Consider the following 25579-nt stretch of genomic DNA (forward strand, 5'->3'; position numbering starts at 1 on the left):
CATACATATATATATATATATATATATATATACATATATATATATATATATATATAAATATATACATATATATATATATATATAAATACATACATACAACAAACAACCCGACAGCAGTCTCAACAGCTCTCTCCTATACTAGTACAGTGGAACCTCGATTCACCAATGTTTCTATTACTGCTTTAAAATGTCATATCGGAAATTATCGGTATCGTCTTTTCTTATTTATTTTTTGTATTTTTTATTAAATCAACATAAAAAACACAAGATACTTACAATTAGTGCACCAAAACAAAAAACGTCCCTCCCCCATTTACACTCATTCACACAAAAGGGTTGTTTATTTCTGTTATTAATATTCTGGTTCCTACATTATATATCAATATATATCAATACAGTCTGCAAGGGATACAGTCCGTAAGCACACATGATTGTGCGTGCTGCTGGTGTTACGGTGGCGAGGCATTGTGATGCCGGAGGTCGTCTTTTCAAGATGCAGAGGGATGTCAGGAAGCGGCTTGCAGGTGAGAATAAATGATTTATTCTGATTGCAGAACAAAATGCTGCGCGGTGCACCACGGCACGGAAAACAAGAGGGTAGCAAAGATGCTAATATCAAAAATGTAAACTATGAGCGAAACTAGGAGCGTAACTTGTTGCGTAGGAGCAAACAAAACCAACAGAACGAGTGAGGTCAGCGCGTGAACTAAATAGCCCTCTGATTAGTGCCCCGGCAACAGGTGCGCGTCCGGAACACTAACCAGAGGCAGGTGACGATAATCTGCCGTCATGGCAACAGAAACAAACTCAAGAGGTGATGAAAACACAAGTGACTTGAAAACAATAACAAAAATATGATCCGGGCAGTACCCCCCCCTTAAGGGACAGATTCCAGATGTCCCCTGGCAAAACTAAAACCCCGCCGACTATAACAGAGTTCAAGAGTCAAGGGAGGGTGGAGGGAGGATTTGGCGGAGGGTCGCCAGGCCACGTGTCCCCGAATCCACCGGGGACGAGTCAGGTGGCGGCGGCGAATGGAACGCCGCTGCCGGAGGCGAGGCGGGCGACCACGGAAAGGCCACATTCGTGGCTGCCGAGAAGGTGGGCGTGAGTGGCGCCAGAGATTCAGCAGCCGGAGAGTTCTGAGACTACGTCTCGGGTGTCGCTGCTGTTTGCGCCACTGGCGTCCATACACAAACCTCCGAGAGCGCCGCTTGCGCAGCCAGACCACTCGAGGTCGCTGAGACGACGATGAGGGCGAGAGAGCAGACGTCCCCGTGGAAGCAGGAGGAGTCGTCGTCGCCGTGGAAACAGGAAGCGTCGTCGTCGCCGTGGAAACAGGAAGAGTCGTCGTCGCCGTGGAAACAGGAGGAGTCGTCGTCGCCGTGGAAACGGGAAGCGTCGTTGTCGCCGAGGAAACGGGAAGCGTCGTCGTCGCCGTGGAAACAGGAAGCGTCGTCGTCGCCGTGGAAACAGGAAGCGTCGTCGCCGTGGAAGCAGGAAGCGTCGTCGCCGTGGAAACAGGAAGCGTTGTCGTCGCCGTGGAAACAGGAAGCGTCGTCCTCGCCGTGGAAACAGGAAGCGTCGTCGTCGCCGTGGAAACAGGAAGCGTCGTCGTCGCCGTGGAAACAGGAAGAGTCGTCGTCGCCGTGGAAACAGGAAGAGTCGTCGTCGCCGTGGAAGCAGGAAGCGTCGTCGCCGTGGAAGCAGGAAGCGTCGTCGCCGTGGAAACAGGAAGCGTCGTCGCTGTCGGCGTGGGCGGAGCAGGCGGCTCGTCTGTCGGCGTGGGCGGAGTCAGAGGCGGAGCAGGCGGCTCGTCTGTCGGCGTGGGCGGAGCCAGAGGCGGAGCAGGCGTCCGGGCTGTCGACGTGGGCGGAGCAGGCGTCCGGGCTGTCGACGTGGGCGGAGCAGGCGGCTCGTCTGCCGGCGTGGGCGGAGCAGGTGCTGGTGTGGGAACCAGACTTGGAGCTGGTGCTGGTGTGGGAACCAGACTTGGAGCTGGTGCTGGTGTGGGAACCAGACTTGGAGCAGGTGCTGGTGTGGGAACCAGACTTGGAGCAGGTGCTGGTGTGAGAACCAGACTTGGAGCAGTTGCTGGTGTGAGAACCAGACTTGGAGCAGTTGCTGGTGTGGGAACCAGACTTGGAGCAGTTGCTGGTGTGGGAACCAGACTTGGAGCAGTTGCTGGTGTGGGAACCAGACTTGGAGCAGTTGCTGGTCGTGACTTTGGCGGAGGTGGCCTGGCCGGGGGTTGCGGCTTAGCACGCCGAAGGACTGGTGGTGGTGGCCGGGCAGGAGGTTGCGGCTTAGCATGCCGAAAAACCGGTGGTGGCGGCCGGGCAGGGGGTTGCGGCTTAGCATGCCGGAGGACTGGTGGCGGCGGCCGGGCAGGAGGTTGCGGCTTAGCATGCCGAAAAACCGGTGGTGGCGGCCGGGCAGGGGGTTGCGGCTTAGCATGCCGGAGGACTGGTGGCGGAGGCCGGCATGGAGGTTTGGGTTTGGCTGGGCGCAGCTGTGCCTGCCCACTAGCAAAGCACCCAGTACTAGCCCCCCCCTCAAGAAGCGGATCCCAGACGCGTCTTGTGCAGTCTGGAACAGTCTTTAGGGGTGGGAGGGAGGAGGTGAGGAGGGGGGTAGGCTCCTCCCCTTTTGATTGTCCAAAACCTCTATTCTGCTCTTCAATAGCATGCGGAGTGTCCTTTGCCGCTTGGGATTGTTCCTCAAGTTTTAGTTCAATCAGTACCTTCCGGTACCACTCATCCACCCAAGCAGGACTATACTTCTCAAGGGGTGTCTCAGAAGATGACTGGGCTGGAACAGGAAGTGGAGAAGGCAGAGCAGCACGTGGCACAGCAGACAGAGGAGTGGGTGGAGCTTGAGCCTTAAAGGGTGGGGCCAAAGTAATTGGGGGCTGAGCTTGAAAGTCAGAAGGTGAGTGGGACTGACTAGACCTAGAATTAACAAAAATGTCCTGATAGTGTTTAATTGTCAAATTAAAGTCATTAGGAAGTGGCTGACAGTAAGAATTAACAGAATGCAACAAAATGTCTTTTTCTATGACGTCATCAAAAGTGGACGGGGGCGTGTCCTCGGGGGGCGACAACGGAATGACGTCATAGCTGCAATCCCAGTGATTGACAGGCCAGTCGGAGGAATCTTTGAAAATATGGTCATTATAATTACCAACTATTTGAGGAGAATCCTGGGCTGCTTGTAGCTGGCTGTGCTCCGGAGGGAAAAGTTGTGGGATAGGTGCGTCTTTGCCGCGAGCCGAAGTCTTCTTGGCTGACTTCCGCTTTCGCTGACGCGTTCGGGCTGGCTGTGAGCGGACATCCCCGGGCCAGATGGAGTCGATATGGACCAACGAACCATCAGGCCCCCACAAAAGGTCTTCGCGCTCCAAAGGGGAATACTGGAGAGTCTCTCTCTCCATCGCCTTTAAGACCAGCCACGTCCCGTAGCCGGAATCCTCCACGCCCTCTTCGAAAAGACTGTCTGCTGTTGGTTTTCTGTTACGGTGGCGAGGCATTGTGATGCCGGAGGTCGTCTTTTCAAGATGCAGAGGGATGTCAGGAAGCGGCTTGCAGGTGAGAATAAATGATTTATTCTGATTGCAGAACAAAATGCTGCGCGGTGCACCACGGCACGGAAAACAAGAGGGTAGCAAAGATGCTAATATCAAAAATGTAAACTATGAGCGAAACTAGGAGCGTAACTTGTTGCGTAGGAGCAAACAAAACCAACAGAACGAGTGAGGTCAGCGCGTGAACTAAATAGCCCTCTGATTAGTGCCCCGGCAACAGGTGCGCGTCCGGAACACTAACCAGAGGCAGGTGACGATAATCTGCCGTCATGGCAACAGAAACAAACTCAAGAGGTGATGAAAACACAAGTGACTTGAAAACAATAACAAAAATATGATCCGGGCAGCGGATCATAACAGCTGGTCCACTAATAGTACTAACCTTTAACAGTTAATTTTACTCATTTTCATTAATTACTAGTTTATATGTACCAGTAACTGTTTTTGTATTGTTTTACTTTCTTTTTTATTCAAGAAAATGTTTTTAATTTATTTATCTTATTTTTTTTTTTTTTTTTTTTTTTAAAAGGACCTTATCTTCACCATACCTGGTTGTCCAAATTAGGCATAATAATGTGTTAATTCCACGACTGTATACATCAGTATCGATTGATATTGGTATCGGTTGATATCGGTATTGGTAATTAAAGAGCTGGACAATATCGGGATATCGGATATCGCCAAAAAGCCATTATCGGACATCCCTAGTAAAGACCAATGTGTTGTTTCCTTTAATATTAATAAGCTTACAATGTTATGCAGAGGTAAAGTTATAACAATTTTATTTAAAAACGTATACGATTTACAGTCACTGTGGAGAGAGGAGGGGGGGCGCGAAATATTTCCTTCTTCCTAGGGGGCCGCAACAGAAAATATTTGAGAAGCACTGCACTATACGAATGTTTTGGTTGGCGAACCATGTTCAAGAACAAATTGATATTCCTAAATCGATGTTTCACTGTATCTCATTCTCTGTTTTTCACCAGTCATGACGGATTTACGGACTGCCAATTAATCCTGTTTGTCCCATGATCTAAAGTGTGTATTGAATTTTCCCCCGTGTGATTAATTTTGACACCCCTGCTCTATACGACCGGAGCGCTCTACTGTTTTTAAAGGGGACCTATGATGAATTTCGTCTTTTCTGACTTATAAACGTTACAATGTTTGAAGCTGTTAAATAATGTCAAAGACTCAAATCATAAGGTTTTGGATATGTATGTTCGCAGAGATTTGCAGTCTGGCTATATCGTGACGTCACCGCGAAGTGGATGTACAGTGCATATTTGGACATTAAATAAAGCTCTCAGCCAGGCTTCGGGCAATGAGGAAACACGAAAAAAGGTAGGAGAAAGTATTATTTTCATTTATTCTTGGCATGCGCATAATAACACCAACATGCAACATGCAGTGACCCAAATGCTGCTACCAAAGCACATTCAATCCCTGTGTTAACTATAATTATTTTTTTAGAGTAATTTGCCTAACAATTGTGACAACACAACAGATCATAAAACAAAAATCCAGCAAAGTTGAATTTTGATTAATTGTCAGGTGGGGACAGGTGTGGGTGGTTACCACAGGAACATTTAGGGAAAAACTGGAAAAAAACCAGTAAGAAAAATAACATGCAAAATACGAGGGGAGGAGAACAAGACAGGAATGTAACGTGTACATGAAACTGTATATGTAGCATTAACTTCAATATAGTGAATATTGTGGCTCCAAGTGGGTTTTGATTAGGTGGAAATGGGCTCAAATGGCTTGTCCGATGCCAAAGGTTGCCAACCCCTGATGTAGACCACAAGGAAGCGTTTTAAATGTATATTAAAATTATCATAGGTCCCCTTTAAGCATTTTGCTGTTTGGTAAAGAGCTACTACTCTCATCAACATGTTTCTACATGGCTCTAGTGTTTTAGGAATCTGCTGCAAAAATTCAAGTCCCTTCCAAGTTTTTGAGTGAATTTCGATTGAGTTAAAAAAAAAAAAGGCCTGTATTAGTGTGTTATGCTAACCTGAGCAGTCGGGTCTGTCCGGAGAGTAGGGTGGCTCCCACAAACCATTGTGGGCACAGAAGTAGCTGTGCACTGCTTCCTGAGTGAAACTGTAACCTGGCTTACAGTGCAAGGTACAATTGAAACCGTTCTCCTCCTCCAAGCAGATAAACTCTCCATTTATGGGGACATATGGCTGCTCACAAGTCGTGCCTGGACAAAAGATGAATATAAAATACTGTACACACTGATGCATGCAAAAACATCAGTGAGATACTGTACCTCGTACAGTGACGGTGAGGTTACAAGTGCGGCGGTTTCCTGCAGCATCAGTTGCGGTGTACTGGACCACAGTCTCTCCTACTGGGAACAGTGAATCTGGAGGATGGCTGCTGGTCACTGAGAGGCGGCCACCTGTCCAAATGACCAGGAATGACGTCAAACTCAATATAATCACACAAAAAGAGCCAGAAAAGATACGTTTGGTAAATGATGGCTCATACAATTTTAACAGCAACCAAGGTTACAATGGAGTCGCTCAAGAAGAAGCACAATAGGATCTTGGAGTAGCCAATAGCCTGTCTTCAGACCTTAAGCCCATTGTTATGTGGCAGGAGAGAAGTGAATTATATTTATATAGCGCTTTTTCTCTAGTGACTCAAAGCGCTTTACATCGTGAAAACCATTATCTACCATTACCTGGGAGGAGGTGAATAGAGTTTCTTGCCCTAGGACACAACGGCAGGGACTAGGAGGACGGAAGCGGTAATCAAACCTGGAACCCTCAAGCTGCTGGCATGGCCGCTGTACCAAACTTAAAGTTGCCAAGCGACAGCCTCAACACATTTAGGATAAGGAGAATACCTGTACAGAGTAGTGGATTAATATCCCTCTTCAGACGTGCGCAACCCTGGTGACCAACTACACCTCTGTGACCTTTGTTTCTGTCAACAAGGGTTGGTTTTTAGTATTATTTAGTTTTATTTTGCTTGGGGTTCGAATACTGTACTTATTATTTCCTTCAATCAAATACAAATGATTTTATTATTAAGGACCAACTGCAAAACACTGGTCAAAGATCCTCTGTATGACAGGAGTACTCAGCTGTTTTTAAGGTCCAACTACAAAAAGTGCTTTACTATAGCATGTAGCACATTCAGTATGTTGTAAAAAAAACTGAAACTTTTACTGGGATTTTATTATAGAAACAAGTCTTGCTTTTCTTTTACTGTGAAACAGAAATTGGTGGAAACAACTTTTTTTTACCTGTTATTGACTATGGAAATGTGTTGTACATGAATGCTACTGCTGGTTGTCTCCACAAGCTGGATAGTGTGTACCACGGGGCACTGAGATTCATCACCAACTGCGCTCCCCTTACTCACCATTGCGTATTATACTCAATGGTTAACTGGACATCTTTATGTGCTCGACGCCTCAATCATTGGTATGTTTTCATCTGCAAAACCATTCTGGGTATCACTCCATCTTATCTGTCTTGTCTTTTAACAAAGAAACAAGGAAGTCACAATCTTCGTTCAATGAATGTTCTGCAATTTGTCATCCCCAAAGTAAGAACTGAACTGGGCAAGAAAGCATTTAGGTTTTCAGCACCGAAGGCATGGAATAACCTACAATCGAATATTAAACTTCAAACCCTAGTTACGTTGAATGAGTTTAAAACTTCTGTGAAAGGACTGCAGTCTACCTTGTCTGTATGCACATGTGTCATGTGAGCAAGTTTTAATGTTGTAAATGTGATGTTTTATGTATTTGTTTACTGTTTTTAATGTAACCTTGCTGCTGCCCTCTTGGCCAGGTCTCCCTTGGAAAAGAGATCTTTGATCTCAATGGGATTTTACCTGGTTAAATAAAGGCTAATAATAATAATAGTGATGTGCTAACCTGAGCAAAACCAGAAGGAGATGATTTTTCTTTTTTTCCACAGTGGATAGACGTTCTTGTTTTCTCCTGTGGGGTGCAGTCTTAGTCTTGGTGTATTTTCATACTTCTGTTTCCCTTAAAAAACCAGAGATGCTAACTTTTCTGGTGATATGCAGACATGGCGAGGAATGAAATAGGGGATTGAAGAGGAAAGTGTTAGGAGAGTGATGAACTGGTGTGTGTGTGTGTGTGTGTGTGTACGATATGCCCTGTTGGCTCATATACGTGCAAGCAAATTGGTTCAAGAGTTTAACTAAAGGGAGAGGATGGAAAACCCCTAATGCCCGACCCCATTACAACACTTACAGCAGAAAATGTCATTCCAACAGGGCAGACACACGTCTGGCCTGTCTCGCTTTTCAGTCTTTTTATATAAATATGTAGGTATCGTGTGTGTTTATGTGCATGTCTCGCAAGTCATGGCTATATTTAGCTCTGGCATCAGGGGTGTGGGCCTGGAAAAACAAAACATTGACGCTGAAGCAGCGCCGGCTTGACGTCGTGCGGCCCCGCGGGAAGCCACCGCAGCTTGTTATTATACTGCGTGTGCGCCTGAAGAGGTGGTCTACCTCTGCAGGCAGGTGGCCACTTCACTGTGAATAGAGTGGGGCCTTTCATGTGTCGGACAAACATATATGGGTGCATAGGGATCTGTGTCACTTGGATAGGTCTGGTTTGTTGTCTGTCACCACAATGGCTTTTGGGCGCAGCAAAAGCAGAGCTGTTAGTGAGTCAAGTTGGCAGTGTGTGTTCCTTTACAAAAGCATCAGCCCGCATCAACATACTAAGCATAGCGGTGTGGCCGAGACAGGAAGCCAAGGATGCCTATTACGACCTTCGCAGGCCATCATGGATGAATTAGTGATGTGTGTGTTGGTGTGTGAGTGTGTGTGTGAGAGAGCTCCTGCAACAAGAAGTGAACATCTTTTGAGGCATGTCAAAAAATGTTAGATCTCTGATCCAGCTTCTGTCAAAGATCCTCTGTATGACGTGAGCGCTGTGCTGTTTTTTTTAATGTATTTATTTGACATGGACAGTACAATTAAACATTGCTACCCACAGGTAACCGATGTCAAAGTACATAGGACTTCTAGCCACAGGCTAATTTGCAACCCTGGTCCCTGGTTAGGCTTTAAAAAAAAAAAAGTAGAGAAAAGCAACTTCAAAGACCTACAGCTAAAACCCCAGTGAAATATCCTCTAATCTATATAAAGGGGTGCTCTGCAAAAACGCAGATCAAACATGGCTGAGGATTTCACATTGGTCGCATAATTTTGGTCTTGACCTCTGTATGTTTAATAAGATTATCGCAAATCTTCATGATGCAACTTTTTATTCAAATTTGAATAATAGGATATCGAGTTGTGGTGGATTTAAAGATTCCTTCTGCAGCCCTTTGAGACAGTCGTGATTTAAGGCTATATAAATAAACTTTGATTGCTTGATTGATCTTTATAAATGGAACCTGTTGGTAGGTTGATATGGATTTGTAAATGGGTTTTGGGTGGGTAGATTTCCAAATGAATTGTATTCTACTGAATTTTGTATATTATATGATGATATATATTTTAACTTTGGGTCTCTATCCATAAGCTGTACGCTTCTAGGGACTACTTTTTTGCAGAACGAAATCTGAGAAACAATAATGTCATATAAAATTGTCTCTAAATAAATAAATAAGATCCTTTATATCATGGGTGTCAAACTCTGGCCCGTGGGCCAATTTTGGCCCGCCGTGTAATTTCACTTGGCCCGTGAGGTGATATCAAATTAACACTAGAGCTGGCCCGCCGATTATATACAGCGGCGGTGCTGTGGTACACCGCTAATTCTCATACTTGCCAAACCTCCCGGGAGACTCCCAAATTTCAGTGCCCCTCCCGAGAATTGTAACGTCCCCTTTTCGTCCAGTCCAACGTTTGCTGGCCCAATTACATAATATGTGCAGCTTTCGCACGCACACAGAAGTGAATGCAACGCATACTTGATCTTCAGCGATACAGGTTACACTGAGGGTGCCAGTATAAAAACCTTTAACATCGTTAGAAATATACGCCACACTGTGAATCCACACTAAACAAGAATGACAAACACATTTCGGGAGAACATCCGCACAGTAACACAACATAAACACAACAGAACAAATACCCAGAATCCTTTGCAGCACTAACTCTTCCGGGACGCTACAAGGTGTGTGTATGTGTGTGTGTGTGTGTGTGTGTGTGTGCGTGGGGGGGGTTTGGAGGTAGCGGGGGTGTATATTGTAGCGTCCCGGAAGAGTTAGTGCTGCAAAGGGTTCTGGGTATTTGTTCTGTTGTGTTTATGTTGTGTTACTGTGCGGATGTTCTCCCAAAATGTGTTTGTCATTCTTTTTTGGTGTGGGTTCACAGTGTGGCGTATATTTCTAACAATGTTAAAGTTGCTTAAACGGCCACTCTCAGTGTAAACTGTATCGCTGTTGATGAAGTATGCTTTGCATTTACGTGTGTGTGCGTACAGAAGCCGCTCATATCCTGTGACTGGGCGGGCACGTTGTTAGAAGGGATGAAAAACGGACGTGACGACAGCTCGTAGAAGACGTTAAAAGCAGTGCCTGTAAGCAGGGGCGCCGCCAGGGATTTTGGGCCCCATGAAAAGAATCTTTACAGGGCCCCCAACACAGTGTCATTATTTTTTCTGTATTATAATTTCATCATCATTAGGGGCCTCTCTGGGCCCCCCTCCATCATGGGCCCCTAGAATCCGTCTCCTTTAGCCCCCCTTTTCGGCGCCCCTGCCTGTAAGGCACGCCCCCAAGACTGTGGAATACGAGATATAATGACTGATGAACACCTTCGTTCGATAATGAAGGTTGCCTCAGCTCAAAGCCTGAGCCCCGACATTAATGAACTAGCATCCAAGAAAAGATGCCAGGTATCTGGCTTGGGCACATCAGATTAGATCAGTGTGTTGCAAACTGAGCAGTTTAAAGTCCTGAATGGTTGGTTTATTAATTATTTTATTTTCAAATTTATTAGCCTATGGAAAAAGTTAATGTTGATATTTACCTCAGAAGGCTGCAAATAGAAAAGAGGCATTCAATTTTTATTTAAATTGTATTTGATATGCCATTGATATTTTTTAATTATTATTATTATTTGAAACTCGATTTTGCATGTCACTATAAAGTTATATAAGCCTTGCTTGTTCAATATTTAATGCAAAACTTGTTTGGGTCCCTATCAAAAAGGTTAATTTGTTCAACCTTGGCCCGCGGCTTTGTTCAGTTTTAAATTTTGGCCCTACTCTGTATTTGAGTTTGACACCCCTGCCCTATATAAAAGAAGTAGGCTTACTTGCTATTTTTAATAATCGACTTCGACAGGAACACACTACTGTTTTTAAGGACTTACTGCAAAAATGCTTGTCAAAGTGAAGTGAATTACTTCACTTTAATTTATATAGCGCTTTTCTCTAGAGACTCAAAGCGCTTTACATAGTGAAACCCATTATCTACATCCTTAAGCTACATTTAAACCAGTGTGGGTGGCACTGGGAGCACGTGGGTAAAGTGTCTTGCCCAAGAACACAATGGCAGTGACTAGGATGGCGGAAGGAGGATCGAACTCGGAACCCTCAAGTTGCTGGTACGGCCGCTGAAAGATGCTCTATATGACAGAAGAAATGTGTGTGGGAGGATGGGGCAAGGGGTGGTCTCGCACAGGGAGCCATTGAAGCTCCAACCACCACAGTTAATGGCTGAACATTACAGATTTGCGTATGGCCTCCTACAACAAAAAATCGTTTAAGCTAAAAAACAAACACTGTTTTTTTTTTAAGGGAGAATCAACGGTCCAGACTAATTCAGAGCAATGCAACTCCCAGTTGAGACATCTCACAGTCCGTGTTCATACAATTAAACAGCTGACTGTGTGAAAAATAAATGGAATGAGTGCAAATTCCCCCGAAATTGCAAAAACACCTGCTTCCTCTGGCTGCCTCCATCTGTTTTACTATTAATGACATTGGCAGCCACTGGAGCCCGGGTTCAACACTATCCCCAGCCATGTAAAATGCATAGAAACACAAAAGCAACACAAGATCCCCTCTCCCACTGGAAAAGATCTTGTTTATGCTTCATGAGACGAGGAAGAAACCATTCGTGACATACCTGAGTTGTCGGAAAACTGCGGCTCCTCCCATACGACCGTCGTCTCCGTGTCTCCTGAGACCTGTACTGTGGGCGGCGACCTGCACCTGTCAATCACTGGGGGCTCTGTATCTAGACAAATAAAAAAAATGTAAAAAGAATGTTATGATTGCATTAGGAAAACACAATAATTGTGGTAGACATACTGAGCACTGCTTAAACACATGTTGCCAAGGAAAACACCCCCGTAATAACATATGGAAATGTTCACAGCTACCACTCTTGAGTTTCCCCCCCTAGCTGCTGGGATTACAGTTGACAAGGGACAGCTCTGTTTTTTTTCCTAGCACCTGCTGAGACGAATGCCTGAGTAATCAGAGATTCCTACACTGCCGTTGCCGACTCGAGTGACTAAGATAGGAGGACATTTCCTGGAAGTGTCAGCCTACAATTACGCTTACTGGCAGTTCACACACAAAAATTTGTGTGTGAACATTTCGGTAGGAGCCGGGAATAGTAGCCACAGAATGGAATCATGATAGGACGATGCTAACCAATGACAGTGACCGTCAAGGAGCAGTTGGCCTGGTTCCCGGAGCGGTCTGCGGCAATGTAGGTGATGGTCTCCACTCCAATGGGGAATAGTTGCGGAGGGGTATACACTGGTTTCACCTGCACGGCCACCTAGAGGAAAACGTAGCAAAAGGATAATCAAAGCCTTCCCACGCTTCACAAGTAGGGTATCAAACCTCCTCTTTGGAGTTGTCGGTGGCATTTGGGGCAGTCCAGTTGATGTGAGCGGTATTGCGTCGGGTATCTGTCTCTGCAACAATACTCTCTGGGCATTGTATCCATGGTGGCTCAGTATCTGAAGACACAGGAAATGAAAGTGCAGATATTATAGTGGATTACAGATTACAGCGATTCAGCAAATTCACAGATTGTTGGTCAAAAATGTTGTCTACATGCAAGAGGATCCCCTACTGGCCCCAGTATGGACTGGACTCTCACATTATTAACCGTATCCATTGCACCGGTCACCCAAGAGGAGGGGGATCGCCACATCTGCGGTCCCTCCCAGGGTTTCACGTTGTTCCCATTGGGTTGAGTTTTTTTCTTGCCCTGATGTGGGATCTGAGCTGAGGATGTTGTTGTGGCTTGTGCAGCCCTTTGAGACAATTGCTATTAAGGGCTATATAAGTAAACTTTGATTGATGATTAATTTTATTGATTATTTTATATGATGATTTTATTCCTATTATATGACAACTTAGTTTCAACCTGGCCTCAAAACTTGCAGCGAGGTAAACACAAGTTCATATATATGATCATAAAAATCACACCAGCATCTTCTCAGACTCGGACGACCCTCAGTGAGCAGTGGAGCCGCGTACAACCGCTAGCCGTTTTTGGAGGAAAATGGAGACAGAACTGGACTACAATGGTGGATTCGTGCAAAGATATTAGGGTACATTTCTACAATAAATGAAGATATTCGCTGACGTCACAGGGCAGAAAACATCACATGGCAAATATAAAACATCTCGTTTGCAGGAAGTATGAAGGTTAGGCAAGATTATTTTATAAATATCTCTGCAATGCCTCCGCATGGTTTTGCATTATAGGTCCCTTTTAATGTACCAATTCAATAATTATACCCACCCAATATTCATTGCAGCCGATCACCCTGGATGGATGTCCCTACATCTGCGGTCCCTTCTTAAGGTTTCTTCTTTTACGCCACTGGGGGTATTTTGAGTTTTTCCTTGCCCAAATGTGGGTTTAGATCAGGTGATGTCGTTGTGAGTTTGTGAAGCCTTTTGAGACACTTGTGATTAAGGGCTGTATTAAAAAAAACTTAATTCGTTGACTCAGATTCTAAAAAAATTATATTTTCATAGGTGTTTCAATTACTGGCTTGTTTGCTATCAGCTGGTGGTCTCAGAACGTTATCATAACATAATCTATTGCAATTTTACATTTGACTAAGAAGTCCCACAATAGTGTGTTGAAAGTGTTGTCCAAAATCTAGAACGAAGTCTAGATAAAAAGGAAATATCATGTGAGTAAGTTATTCCTTCATGTTGTCATGAAAAGCCGCAACTACAACTCATAAACAGGCCGTGAGCACACATTTTACAATTAGAAGTTGGGGACCTTTGAATACTGCGATGAGGTGGCGACTTGTCCAGGGTGTACCCCGCCTTTTGCCCGAATGCAGCTGGGATAGGATCCCCCGTGACCCCAAGAGGGACATGCAGTAAAAAATGGATGGATAGATGGACCTTTCAATAGCAATTTGTATCCTACCCTGCTGGAACATCGGCGCTTCTCTTCTACCTGCTCAGTTTTCACTGAACGAGTAAGTGTGATGTCACCAGACCTTTAACCCGTTGAATTACGACTTATTGCAGAACTCTTGTCAATGTCAATCCATTAGCTCAGCCTGAGATCGCAGTTGTTGAATGAGGAGATGATTATCACACAGATGTGAAGTCAAGTGATCTTATGTCATTGTATAAACAACATGACTAACTAAACTATGTGCTTTACTAACATTATTTTAACACATTCCCATTCTACCTGCCTTTGCATTGGTTTTCATCTTAATTGCATCTAGCAGCACCTCCCCCATGAGTGACCTTTCAACACCAGGCAACGAGGACACGGAGACATTCTGCAGACCTACGAACACAGACATTGCATTTACCTTTGCAGACTGCCTTATGGACATTCGCCGTCCAGTTCCCAGACCCGAGACACACTGCCTTTCTGTGTCCGTGGAGGCTGTAGCCTTGGCGGCAGGTGAGCAAGCAGACAGATCCCGGAGATGCCGCCCTTCTTATGCAGGCAGGGGGGGACAACAGGATGTTCTTCAGCGCCCCGATGGGCGGACAACGCACTTCTGAGAGAGATGGGGACAGTTAGATGTATGATGCACCAGTGTTGAATGTAAGAAACAACAGGAAAACTAAGATTAGGAGATTGAGGGTTTGGATCTCCATTGGAACATTTTCTGTGGGCTAACTTGGGCTTTCTTCCGCTACTTCCGGTGTCCTCCCACACCCCAAAAATATGAATGTTACTCAGGGGTCAGCAATCTTTACTATCAAAAGAGCTACCGTATTTTTCGGACTATAAGTTGCAGTTTTTTTCATAGTTTGGCCGGGGGTGCGACTTATACTCAGGAGCGACTTATGTGTGAAATTATTAACACATTACCGTAAAATATCAAATAATATTATTTAGCTCATTCACGTAAGAGACTAGACCTATAAGATTTCATGGGATTTAGCGATTAGGAGTGACAGATTGTTTGGTAAACGTATAGCATGTTCTATACGTTATTTGAATGACTCTTACTATAACATGTTACGTTAACATACCAGGCACGTTCTCAGTTGGTTATTTATGCGTCATAAAACGTACACTTATTCAGCCTGTTGTTCACTATTCTTTATTTATTTTAAATTGCCTTTCAAATGTCTATTCTTGGTGTTGGGTTTTATCAAATAAATTTCCCCCAAAAATGCGACTTATACTCCAGTGCGACTTATATATGTTTTTTCCTTCTTTATTATGCATTTTCGGCAGGTGCGACTTATACCCCGGTGCGACTTATACTCCGGAAAATACGGTAGTTTGCCCCATCGCACACTAAAAAAATAGTCTGCAGCGTCAAAACATGACGCAGTTTATAAACTTTTGATCATTTTAATCTGTTTTCGATTTTACCTGTTACAATATTTGAATACAACAAACAGAAATGCGGTGTGCAATAAAAGTGCAGTGTGCAAGTGAAACAGATTCCAGCTGGTGGCTGTGCTATAGTACCGTATTTGTCCGACTATAAGGCACATTTAAAATCCTTTCATTTTCTCAAAAATCGACAGTGCGCCCTGGTTGTGCTTACCGCCCCCGAAGCTATTTTATTTGGTACATGGTGTAATGATAAGTGTGAAGTGAAGTGAATTATATTTATATAGCGCTTTTCTCTAGTGACTCAAAGCGCTTTACATAGTGAAACCCAATATCTAAGTTACATTTAAACCAATGTGGGTGGCACTGGGAGCAGGTGGGTAAAGTGTCTTGCCCAAGAACACAACGGCAGTGACTAGGATGGCAGAAGCTGGGATCGAACCTGGAACCCTCAAGTTGCTGGCACGGCCACTCTACCAACCGAGCTATACTGCCCCAGCTATGTGTGACCAGTAAATGGCAGTCACACACAAGAGATATGTGCATACTTGCCAACCTTGAGACCTCCGATTTCGGGAGGTGGGGGGAGGGGAGTGGAGGTGGGCGTGGTCGGGGTGGGACGGGGGCATGGTTGGGGGCGTGGCTAAAAGGGGAGGGGTATATTTACAGCTAGAATTCACCAAGTCAAGTATTTCATATATATATAAGAAATACTTGACGTTCAGTGAATTATATAATATATATATATATATATATATATATATATATATATATATATATTTATTTTATTAAATATATATTTTATTATATATATATATATATATATATATATATATATATATATATATATATATATATATATATATAAATACTTGAATTTCAGTGTTCATTTATTTACACATATATACACACATAACACTCATCTACTCATTGTTGAGTTAAGGCTTCAATCAATCAATCAATCTTTATTTATATAGCCCTAAATCACAAGTGTCTCAAAGGGCTGCACAAGCCACAACGTCATCCTCGGTACAAAGCCCACATACGGGCAAGGAAAAACTCACCCCAGTGGGACGTCGATGTGAATGACTATGAGAAACCTTGGAGAGGACCGCATATGTGGGTAACCCCCCCCCCCTCTAGGGGAGACCGAAAGCAATGGATGTCGAGTGGGTCTGACATAATATTGTGAGAGTCCAGTCCATAGTGGATCCAACATAATAGTAAGAGTCCAGTCCATAGTGGGGCCAGCAGGACACCATCCCGAGCGGAGACGGGTCAGCAGCGCAGAGATGTTCCCTGCCGATGCACAGGCGAGCGGTCCACCCCGGGTCCCGACTCTGGACAGCCAGCACTTCATCCATGGCCACTGGACCTGTGCCCCCCCCCCCCTCAAGGAAAAGGGGAGCAGAGGAGAAAAGAAAAGAAACGGCAGATCAACTGGTCTAACAGGGGGGCTATTTAAAGGCTAGAGTATACAAATGAGTTTTAAGATGGGACTTAAATGCTTCTACTGAGGTAGCATCTCTAATTGTTACCGAGAGGGCATTCCATAGTACTGGAGCCCGAATAGAAAACGCTCTATAGCCCGCAGACTTTTTTTGGGCTCTGGGAATCACTAATAAGCCGGAGTTCTTTGAACGCAGATTTCTTGCCGGGACATATGGTACAATGCAATCGACAAGATAGGACGGAGCTAGACCGTGTAGTATTTTATACGTAAGTAGTAAAACCTTAAAGTCACATCTTAAGTGCACAGGAAGCCAGTGCAGGTGAGCCAGTATAGGCGTAATATGATCAAACTTTCTTGTTCTTGTCAAAAGTCTAGCAGCCGCATTTTGTACCAACTGTAATTTTTTAATGCTAGACATAGGGGGCCCCGAAATTAATACGTTACAATAGTCGAGACGAGACATAACGAACGCATGAATAATGATCTCGGCGTCGCTAGTGGATAAAATAGAACGAATTTTAGCGATATTACGGAGATGAAAGAAGGCCGTTTTAGTAACACTCTTAATGTGTGACTCAAACGAGAGAGTTGGGTCGAAGATAATACCCAGATTCTTTACTGATTCGCCTTGTGTAATTGTTTGGTTGTCAAATGTTAAGGTGGTATTATTAAATAAATGTCGGTGTTTAGCAGGACCGATAATCAGCATTTCCGTTTTCTTGGCGTTGAGTTGCAAGAAGTTAGCGGACATCCATTGTTTAATTTCATTAAGACACGCCTCCAGCTGACTACAATCCGGCGTGTTGGTCAGCTTTAGGGGCATGTAGAGTTGGGTGTCATCAGCATAACAATGAAAGCTAACACCGTATTTGCGTATGATGTCGCCTAGCGGCAGCATGTAAATACTAAAGAGTGCAGGGCCAAGAACCGAACCCTGAGGAACTCCGCACGTTACCTTAACATAGTCCGAGGTCACATTATTATGGGAGACGCATTGCATCCTGTCAGTAAGATAAGAGTTAAACCACGACAAAGCTAAGTCTGACATACCAATACGTGTTTTGATACGCTCTAATAAAATATTATGATCGACGGTATCGAAAGCAGCGCTAAGATCAAGAAGCAGCAACATAGATGACGCATCAGAATCCATCGTTAGCAGTAGATCATTAGTCATTTTTGCGAGGGCTGTCTCCGTAGAGTGATTTGCCCTGAAACCGGATTGAAAAGGTTCACAGAGATTGTTAGACACTAAGTGTTCATTTAGCTGCTGTGCGACAATTTTTTCGAGGATTTTCGAAATAAAGGGAAGGTGGGACACCGGTCGGTAGTTTACCATGAGGTCAGGATCAAGGTTAGGTCTTTTGAGCAGAGGATGAATAACCGCTTTCTTGAATGCTAGGGGAACAGTGCCAGAGGAAAGTGATAAGTTTATAATATTTAGCACTGATGGACCTAATAATACAAAAAGCTCCTTGATAAGTTTCCCAGGAAGTGGGTCAAGTAAACATGTTGTTTGTTTTATCCCACTTACACGCTGTAATAGTTCCTCCAATGTTATTTCATCAAAAAGAGAGAGACTATTTTGTATTGCAGTATCCGTCGTAGATACAGTTGTATCTGTGTTCATAGAACCCAGTTGTAGCTGGGATGCGTTGTCTTTAATCTCCTTTCTAATGAGTTCAATTTTCTTATTAAAGAAATTCATAAAGTCATCTGCCGAGTGGGTGGAGCTATTGGGAGGAGTCCCTTGTTGGGTTAGCGATGCTACTGTACTAAACAAAAATTTAGGGTCGTTTTTGTTGAGACGGATGAGATTTGAGTAATATTTAGCTTTAGCTAAGGTAAGCATGCGTTTATACGATAAGGCTTGAATTGTCCATCCTTGTTCTATTCTCTGTCACTATTTTTCGAACCATGCTTAACACCCTCTCTGATGCATTGCTGTGTGGCACGCACAAAAGTGCTTTCATCAAATGCACTAGATGGCAGTATTGTCCTGTTTAAGAGTGTCACAACATTGCTGTTTACGGCAGACGAACTGCTTTACGGTATACAAAAAAGTGACTGCTGTTGTTGTGTGTTGTTGCCGCGCTGGGAGGACATTAATGAAACTGCCGAACAATAAACCCACATAAGAAACCAAGAACTCGCCCTCCATCATTCTACAGTTATAACGTCATTGGGCAGGTACGCTTTTTTATATTGTGGAGGACCTGAGTCCGCCCGAATTTCGGGAGATTTTCGGGAGAAAATTTGTCCCGGGAGGTTTTCGGGAGAGGCGCTGAATTTCGGGAGTCTCCCGGAAAATCAGGGAGGGTTGGCAAGTATGGATATGTGTAGACTGCAAGATCACACCAGTAAACAACACCAAAATTTTAAATTTTCCATTGAGAATATAGAAAATTACACACAATGCTCAATAATTCGTCAAAATGTTTTAGTACGACTTTGGTAAGCTAAGAAGCTGCAACGTTTAATGAATTGTCAGAGCATTACGGCTGCCGTCGTCAGACTTACTGTGATTCAACATACGAGTATTATTATGGTGTGTGTATAAAGACCGCAAAACGCCACCTATTAGCAGACATATTATCTGGCATTTTGTCTCGCAAAATTATGCAAAACCAATTTTTTTACCTTCTGGTAACTGCTGATGTGTATTTGGGATTTGCATAAGTCCTGAAAATGTGCACGCGACCGTCATTGTAGTCCGTGCCGACACCGTAGTCGATAAATTCGTCTTTTTCTCTATCTTCTGTTATGGGGCATTCATCCTCCGCTGTTGCCATTTCTAATATAAAGTAGTGTAAAGTTCTAACTTATAATCTGTCAGTAGACTCGCTATGGAAGCGCTAAAAACTACCGGTGTAGTGGAGTTACATAATTCACCCACGGAACTTTAGTTATTAGAAAGTTCCGGTCGGACGGTTTTTCACAGAACATATTTCCGGCGCTATTGTTGCATTAGTGAGCAACGGATGAGGAGCTGCTGCTCCGTTATTGATTTAAGTAAAGTCTGAATGTCATTAAAACAGTTAGCTTCATCATTTGACACTTCTTCCACTCCTGTCGTTGCACGCTACAACAAAGATGACGGGGAAAAGACGCTGTTGAAGTGGAGCCACGAAAATAAGACCGCCTACAAAACGGCGCATCCTGAAGAGACGGTTAGAAAGCAACTTGAAGATGGTCTGTAAAACACAATCAATGCAACATTTTGAGCAAAGAACCACCATTACATGTTATGTAGATGACTAGGAAGTGTTTTAAATGTTTAACAAAAATCATAATTTGACCCCTTTAATGCGCCTTAAAATCCGGTACGCTTTTTGTATGAAAATACACCTGAATAGTCCATTGTTTGTTTGATTACAATTACTTACATTAACTTAATTACCAGACCTCAGCATGGATACATTCATGGCCTTGCAATAAGCTGGATATTAGAGTAATTATTTTTAAAGATACACAATTCTTGCACACCGGTGTAAAAGGATCTCCTCGCTCAGCTAAGGTGCCAAACCAGAGAGGCTGATAAGTAAATTAAACGAGGAAACAGGATGAGAAGATAAAATCTTATGCTGAATACTTGGAGTGTTTTGAGATATTCAAGGCCTCTCAACACACAACAGGGCTGTTTTCAGGAGTCATAAAGAGAACTGGAGGCCTTCTATGCAACTTTTGGGCTGCTCTCAAGCTCCTCCACTGAAGGAGAGTTATAAAAGGGGAATTCTCCGACATTAAACATAGATGATTTCGATCCTCTCAGGGAGGTTGAAGCAATCCTCTTTCACTATTCCACTGTGCAAACAAACATGAAAATTACTAAAATGGCAGCCAACAGAGTAGCTGTATTAAAGTCAGTCTGGTAGGAAGCGCTGAGTATGGACAAACAAACAAGCTGCAGACTACAGTGTTTGTAAAAAAAAAAAGAGTGGCTCGCTGTGGAAGTGAGTCTGTGAGTGAACTTGAGCTGAATTGGTGCGTTTTCAGGCAGACGTGAGCGAGGGCAACACAATTAACTCAAGTGTGGCGACTGCGTTTTTGCAATGCATGCAGGAATGGCAGTAATAACCTCGACACAGGGTGATGCATTGTGGCTTTGCTTGACCACTGCAAGGAGAAGACGAGGGCTTACCCACACACCGAGGGAGGGGTCCACTCCACTGGGAGTTGGCCAGGCAGGCCATCCTGGGGGCCCCCTCTATTCTGTAGCCTCGGTCGCAGCCCACCTGACACTCCGTCCTGTAGGAGCTGCTGCTGTTTCCGCACTTAAGGGAGCCGTGCTGTGGCTTGGCGAGGGGTGGGCAGGAACGTGCTGCACACATAAAACAAAGGCACAATTTTAAAAACAGGGGCTTAACTATGCATCTTGATATAAAGAATGGAAAACTACACAGAAACATACCTTTAGTTTGACTTGTTATAGATATTACAATATAAAAAAGTATTAAAAAATCTACAAATAATAGATGAATAAAATGTGTTTTTAATTACCGTATTTTTCTGACTACAAGGCGCACTTAAAATCCTTTCAATTTCTCAAAACTCGACACTGCGCCTTATAACCCGGTGCGCCTAATGTACGGAATAATTTTGGTTGTGCTTACCGCCCTCAAAGCCATTTTATTTGGTGCATGGTGAAATGATAAGTGTGACCAGTAGATGGCAGTCACACATAAGAGATACGTGTAGACAGCAATGTGACTCAAGTACCGTATCTTTCGGATTATAAATCGCAGGTTTTTTCATAGTTTGGCCGGGGGGGGTGCGACTTATGTGTGAAATTATTAACACATTACCGTAAAATATCAAATAATATTATTTATCTCATTCGCGTAAGAGACGAAGCAAATGTCAGCAATCGTCACACACACGTCAACCAATAAGAATTCGGCGGGGGCGGGTCATGGCAGAAGTGCATTGTGCGTCATGGCAGAAGTGCATTGTGGGTCATGAGATGCTAACTGCTACTATGTCCGTAGCTATTAAAATGGATCATTTCTACATTGGTGGTAAGTTATAAAAACTGAGAAGGGCTGAACAAAAATGGCACCGAAAAGGAAATCATATACTGCAGATTACAAGCTGGACGTAGTGAAATATGCAGCAGAAAACGGCGATCAAGCAGCAGAAAGAAAGGAAGCGGCGCATACCAGGAGCAACAACAAGGAAGAAGATTTCATCGGATTTAGCGATCAGGAGTGACAGATTGTTTGGTAAACGTATAGCATGTTCTATATGTTATAGTTATTTGAATGACTCTTACCATAATATGTTACGTTAACATACCAGGCACGTTCTCAGTTGGTTATTTATGCGTCATATAACGTACACTTATTCAGCCTGTTCACTATTCTTTAATCATTTTAAATTGCCTTTCAAATGTCTATTCTTGGTGTTGGATTTTATCAAATATCACTGTGACACTATTGTTCTTTTTTTTTTTTTTTTTTTTTTTTATAAATGTCTAATTATAATGTCAATGAGGGATTTTTAATCACTGCTATGTTGAAATTGTAACTAATATTGATACTGTTGTTGATAATATTCATTTTTGTTTCACTACTTTTGGTTTGTTCTGTGTCGTGTTTGTGTCTCCTTTCAATTGCTCTGTTTATTCCAGTTCTGAGTGTTGCTGGGTCGGGTTTGGTTTTGGAATTGGATTGCATTGTTATGGTATTGCTGTGTATTGTTTTGTTGGATTGATTAATAAAAAAATAAAAAAATAAAAACAAAATAATTAAAAAATAATTAAAATTAAATTAAAATAATCGATTTTTTAAAAATGAGAATCAATTCTGAATCGCACAACGTGAGAATCGCGATTCGAATTCGAATCGATTTTTCCCCACACCCCTAATATATATATATACATATATATATGTATATATATATATATTCTGAGCGCGATGATGTCACGTTATTGATTGAAAAATGCATCTTTAGACAATATGATTTGCCTGAGCGGCTAGGAGACACCGAGAGTAACAAGCGGTAGAAAATGGATTAGAAAGGACAGATTTTAAAAAATTATAATAAAAATAATAATTTAAATATTTTTTTTAACTCTGGACTTCCCGCGGGCTGGATTTTGGACGCTGGTGGGCTGTATCAGGCCCGCGGGCCGTAGTTTGGGAACCCCTGGTATACAGTATTAATGTTGGTCATTATGTTGGTACTTGGAGGGCCAAGTGTTTTCTGAGGTGGTACTTGGTGGTACTGCTCTAAGGCATATTTAAGACATCCTAATATGGGTCCTTTAAATTATTTATTGAGTTGTACTGAATCAGAGAGACTTATAATTGTATGTATAATGTGAAAGTTTAAAGAGTGTAAAGGTCTAACACGAGGGCATGTTGTGTGTTATGTCTCTATTTCACTAGCAACAGACAGACAGGCGGTTCCGTGGAGACCCCCTCCCTTAGGCCTAACAAGCTGGGAGGTCCTAAAAAGAGTTGACAAAGTGTAACATTATACGAGCAGAGATACAGACTGTGCCACATACTATAAATCTTCAATGTCTCGTGGCTCTTTTTGTCTGAGTCATGCTGGTGCAGTTTTTCCACTGAAAAAGGCTTTTTTGACCTCTGACGCCGGCTTCCTTTCCTTTCCTTTCTGACTTCTTGAACTGCCCGACATTCATCTGTACAAGCTTACCCTCCCCTATAACATTCTTTCCTGTTTGTGTGTCCTTCCCGAACCCTCTCTTTAATTGGACCCTGCCCACCTATGCTTTCTCTGAACATCTGTGGTGCAGAAAGCAAGGAGTTGTCTACACAGTAGTTATCCACTAAAATGTGGTCTCTCAACACATGACCTCCAAATGAGGACATTGGAGAAGGCGTGCACGGACGCTTGTTCAAAAAATGCCACGGAAATTAAAGCGAATGTACTGCAGCTAAAACAAACCTGACCTTTACACGTGGCAGGTGAGCCCGACCAGGTGCCGTCAGCCTGACAAAGCCTGATACCCGTTCCGTGGAGCTCGAACCCCGGCTGGCACTTGAGGCCGCAGGCCGCGTCAAAGTGATGGTTACATACGTTTTGGATGAAGAAGCCATTTTGTGGAGGAGGAAGCGGATGGCAGTAAACCACTGGAATGACAACAAGAAATGAACACAAACAACAACAATACAACACAAGCAGCTACAAAAAATCCCCTTTTTTGAAGTTCTAATATAATAAGACTGGACTGTACTGGGATTACGCCATTTTGTGTGTCTGTAACTTTAATGCTAATGTTGTCTAACAAGTAGACCTTATGGGTACCTTTCACATAACCTGGGAATCGATACTAGTACCCACGGTACAAATTTCTGTATTTTTGTGTGTTCTTGCACAAAAATTTTTAATAAATGTGAAATTCCATCCATCCATTCATTTTCTACCCTTTGTCAATGTGACATTGTTTAACAATATATATTATTTTAAATATTTAACACTAAGCTTATAATGATAAATGTGCTGCACAGTTATTTGTCTTGTTTTCTTACACTTCTGAGTCTCACTCATTTCAGTTAGACCTTGGTGTGTTGCGGTAGTCAGGAAGTAGTTTTTGCCATGAAGCTGAATGTACATGTCTTGTCTCCTGTTGTATACCACAAAGTGTCTATACAGTAAGCACTGCACTTAGTATGCACTAGCTGTTTGGAGATGTGAAAATGGGCATGTAAAATCGCTAGTGCTAATCAGCAGCATGTAGATGGTATATCCAATGTAAATTAGCATCAAGCTAGGTCATTATGAAAAGTGGGGCCTTATTTTTCAGTGCTTTCCATTAGGCATGCTTGCTTTGATCGCATGGAAAATTGCAATATTACCGAGAGGCAGTCTGGTACAAATACACTTGTTTGTCCACCAAGTGCTTGAGCCAGTGCCGAGTACGGACATGACGTCAGGTGCAAGAAAGATACCCGATACTACCGACGAAATTTGGTCGGTACCTATAAATACCCATCCCTAACTGTAAATCTAGACTTAACAGAATATAAGACATGCATTACATGTAACAATGTTACATCAAGGAGTTGGACAGGAGGACACAAACGTAAGCAACACAAATTTATCGGTATGATGTCTTAATTCTGTTCCATTTTTACCGTGCAGCCCTAAAAATAATCAAACTTACAGCTCCCAGGTTTGTAGCTGACTAAGAGAGTTAGCAGTTTTAGTCCAAGATATGTAGCGAAGCCTGTTTTTTATACAAACTGATTTTAGCAGGGTTGGCTCATCGAGCTGGGAGTTGGTCAGAGGTGGCATTCTATCCATGAGGAAGGAGGTTTTTCCTTCATGAAATCAAGAAAATATTAACTTCAAAGCTGGCAAGTGAGGGAGATTATAGCTTTTTCTCATCCCATCCATCCATTTTTTACCGCTTATTCCCTTTTGGGGTCACGGGGGGCGCTGGAGCCTATCTCAGCTACAATCGGGCGGAAGGCGGGATACACCCTGGACAAGTCGCCACCTCATCGCAGGGCAGCTTTTTCTCATGTTAGGTGCTAATTAGAGATGTCCGATAATGGCTGTTTTGCTGATATCCGATATTGTCCAACTCTTAATTACCGATTCCGATATCAACCGATACCGATATATACAGTCTTGGAATTATTATATATATATATATATATATATATATATATATATATATACATATATATATATATATATATATATATATATGGGCAGCACGGTGACAGAGGGGTTAGTGCGTATGCCTCACAATACGAAGGTCCTGAGCAGTCCTGGGTTTAATCCCGGGCTCGGGATCTT

The 25579-nt window shown here is 43.2% G+C and overlaps 1 protein-coding gene across 1 annotated transcript in view; it reads right to left on the minus strand.

The window, feature by feature from the left end:
• The window catches only part of svep1 (sushi, von Willebrand factor type A, EGF and pentraxin domain containing 1), a 151799-nt gene that overhangs the window by 56470 nt on the left and 69750 nt on the right, over positions 1-25579 (minus strand). The window contains exons 5-12 of the mRNA XM_061960999.2: positions 23725-23904; positions 20946-21125; positions 14363-14557; positions 12402-12520; positions 12207-12336; positions 11674-11784; positions 5862-5993; positions 5601-5792 (exon numbers count right to left, since the gene is read on the minus strand). Of these exons, the coding sequence (XP_061816983.1) occupies positions 5601-5792; positions 5862-5993; positions 11674-11784; positions 12207-12336; positions 12402-12520; positions 14363-14557; positions 20946-21125; positions 23725-23904 (1239 nt within the window). The remainder of the gene's footprint in view (positions 1-5600; positions 5793-5861; positions 5994-11673; positions 11785-12206; positions 12337-12401; positions 12521-14362; positions 14558-20945; positions 21126-23724; positions 23905-25579) is intronic.

This window comes from Nerophis lumbriciformis, linkage group LG05 (assembly GCF_033978685.3).
Source record: "Nerophis lumbriciformis linkage group LG05, RoL_Nlum_v2.1, whole genome shotgun sequence".
Taxonomy (NCBI): Eukaryota; Metazoa; Chordata; class Actinopteri; order Syngnathiformes; family Syngnathidae; genus Nerophis; species Nerophis lumbriciformis.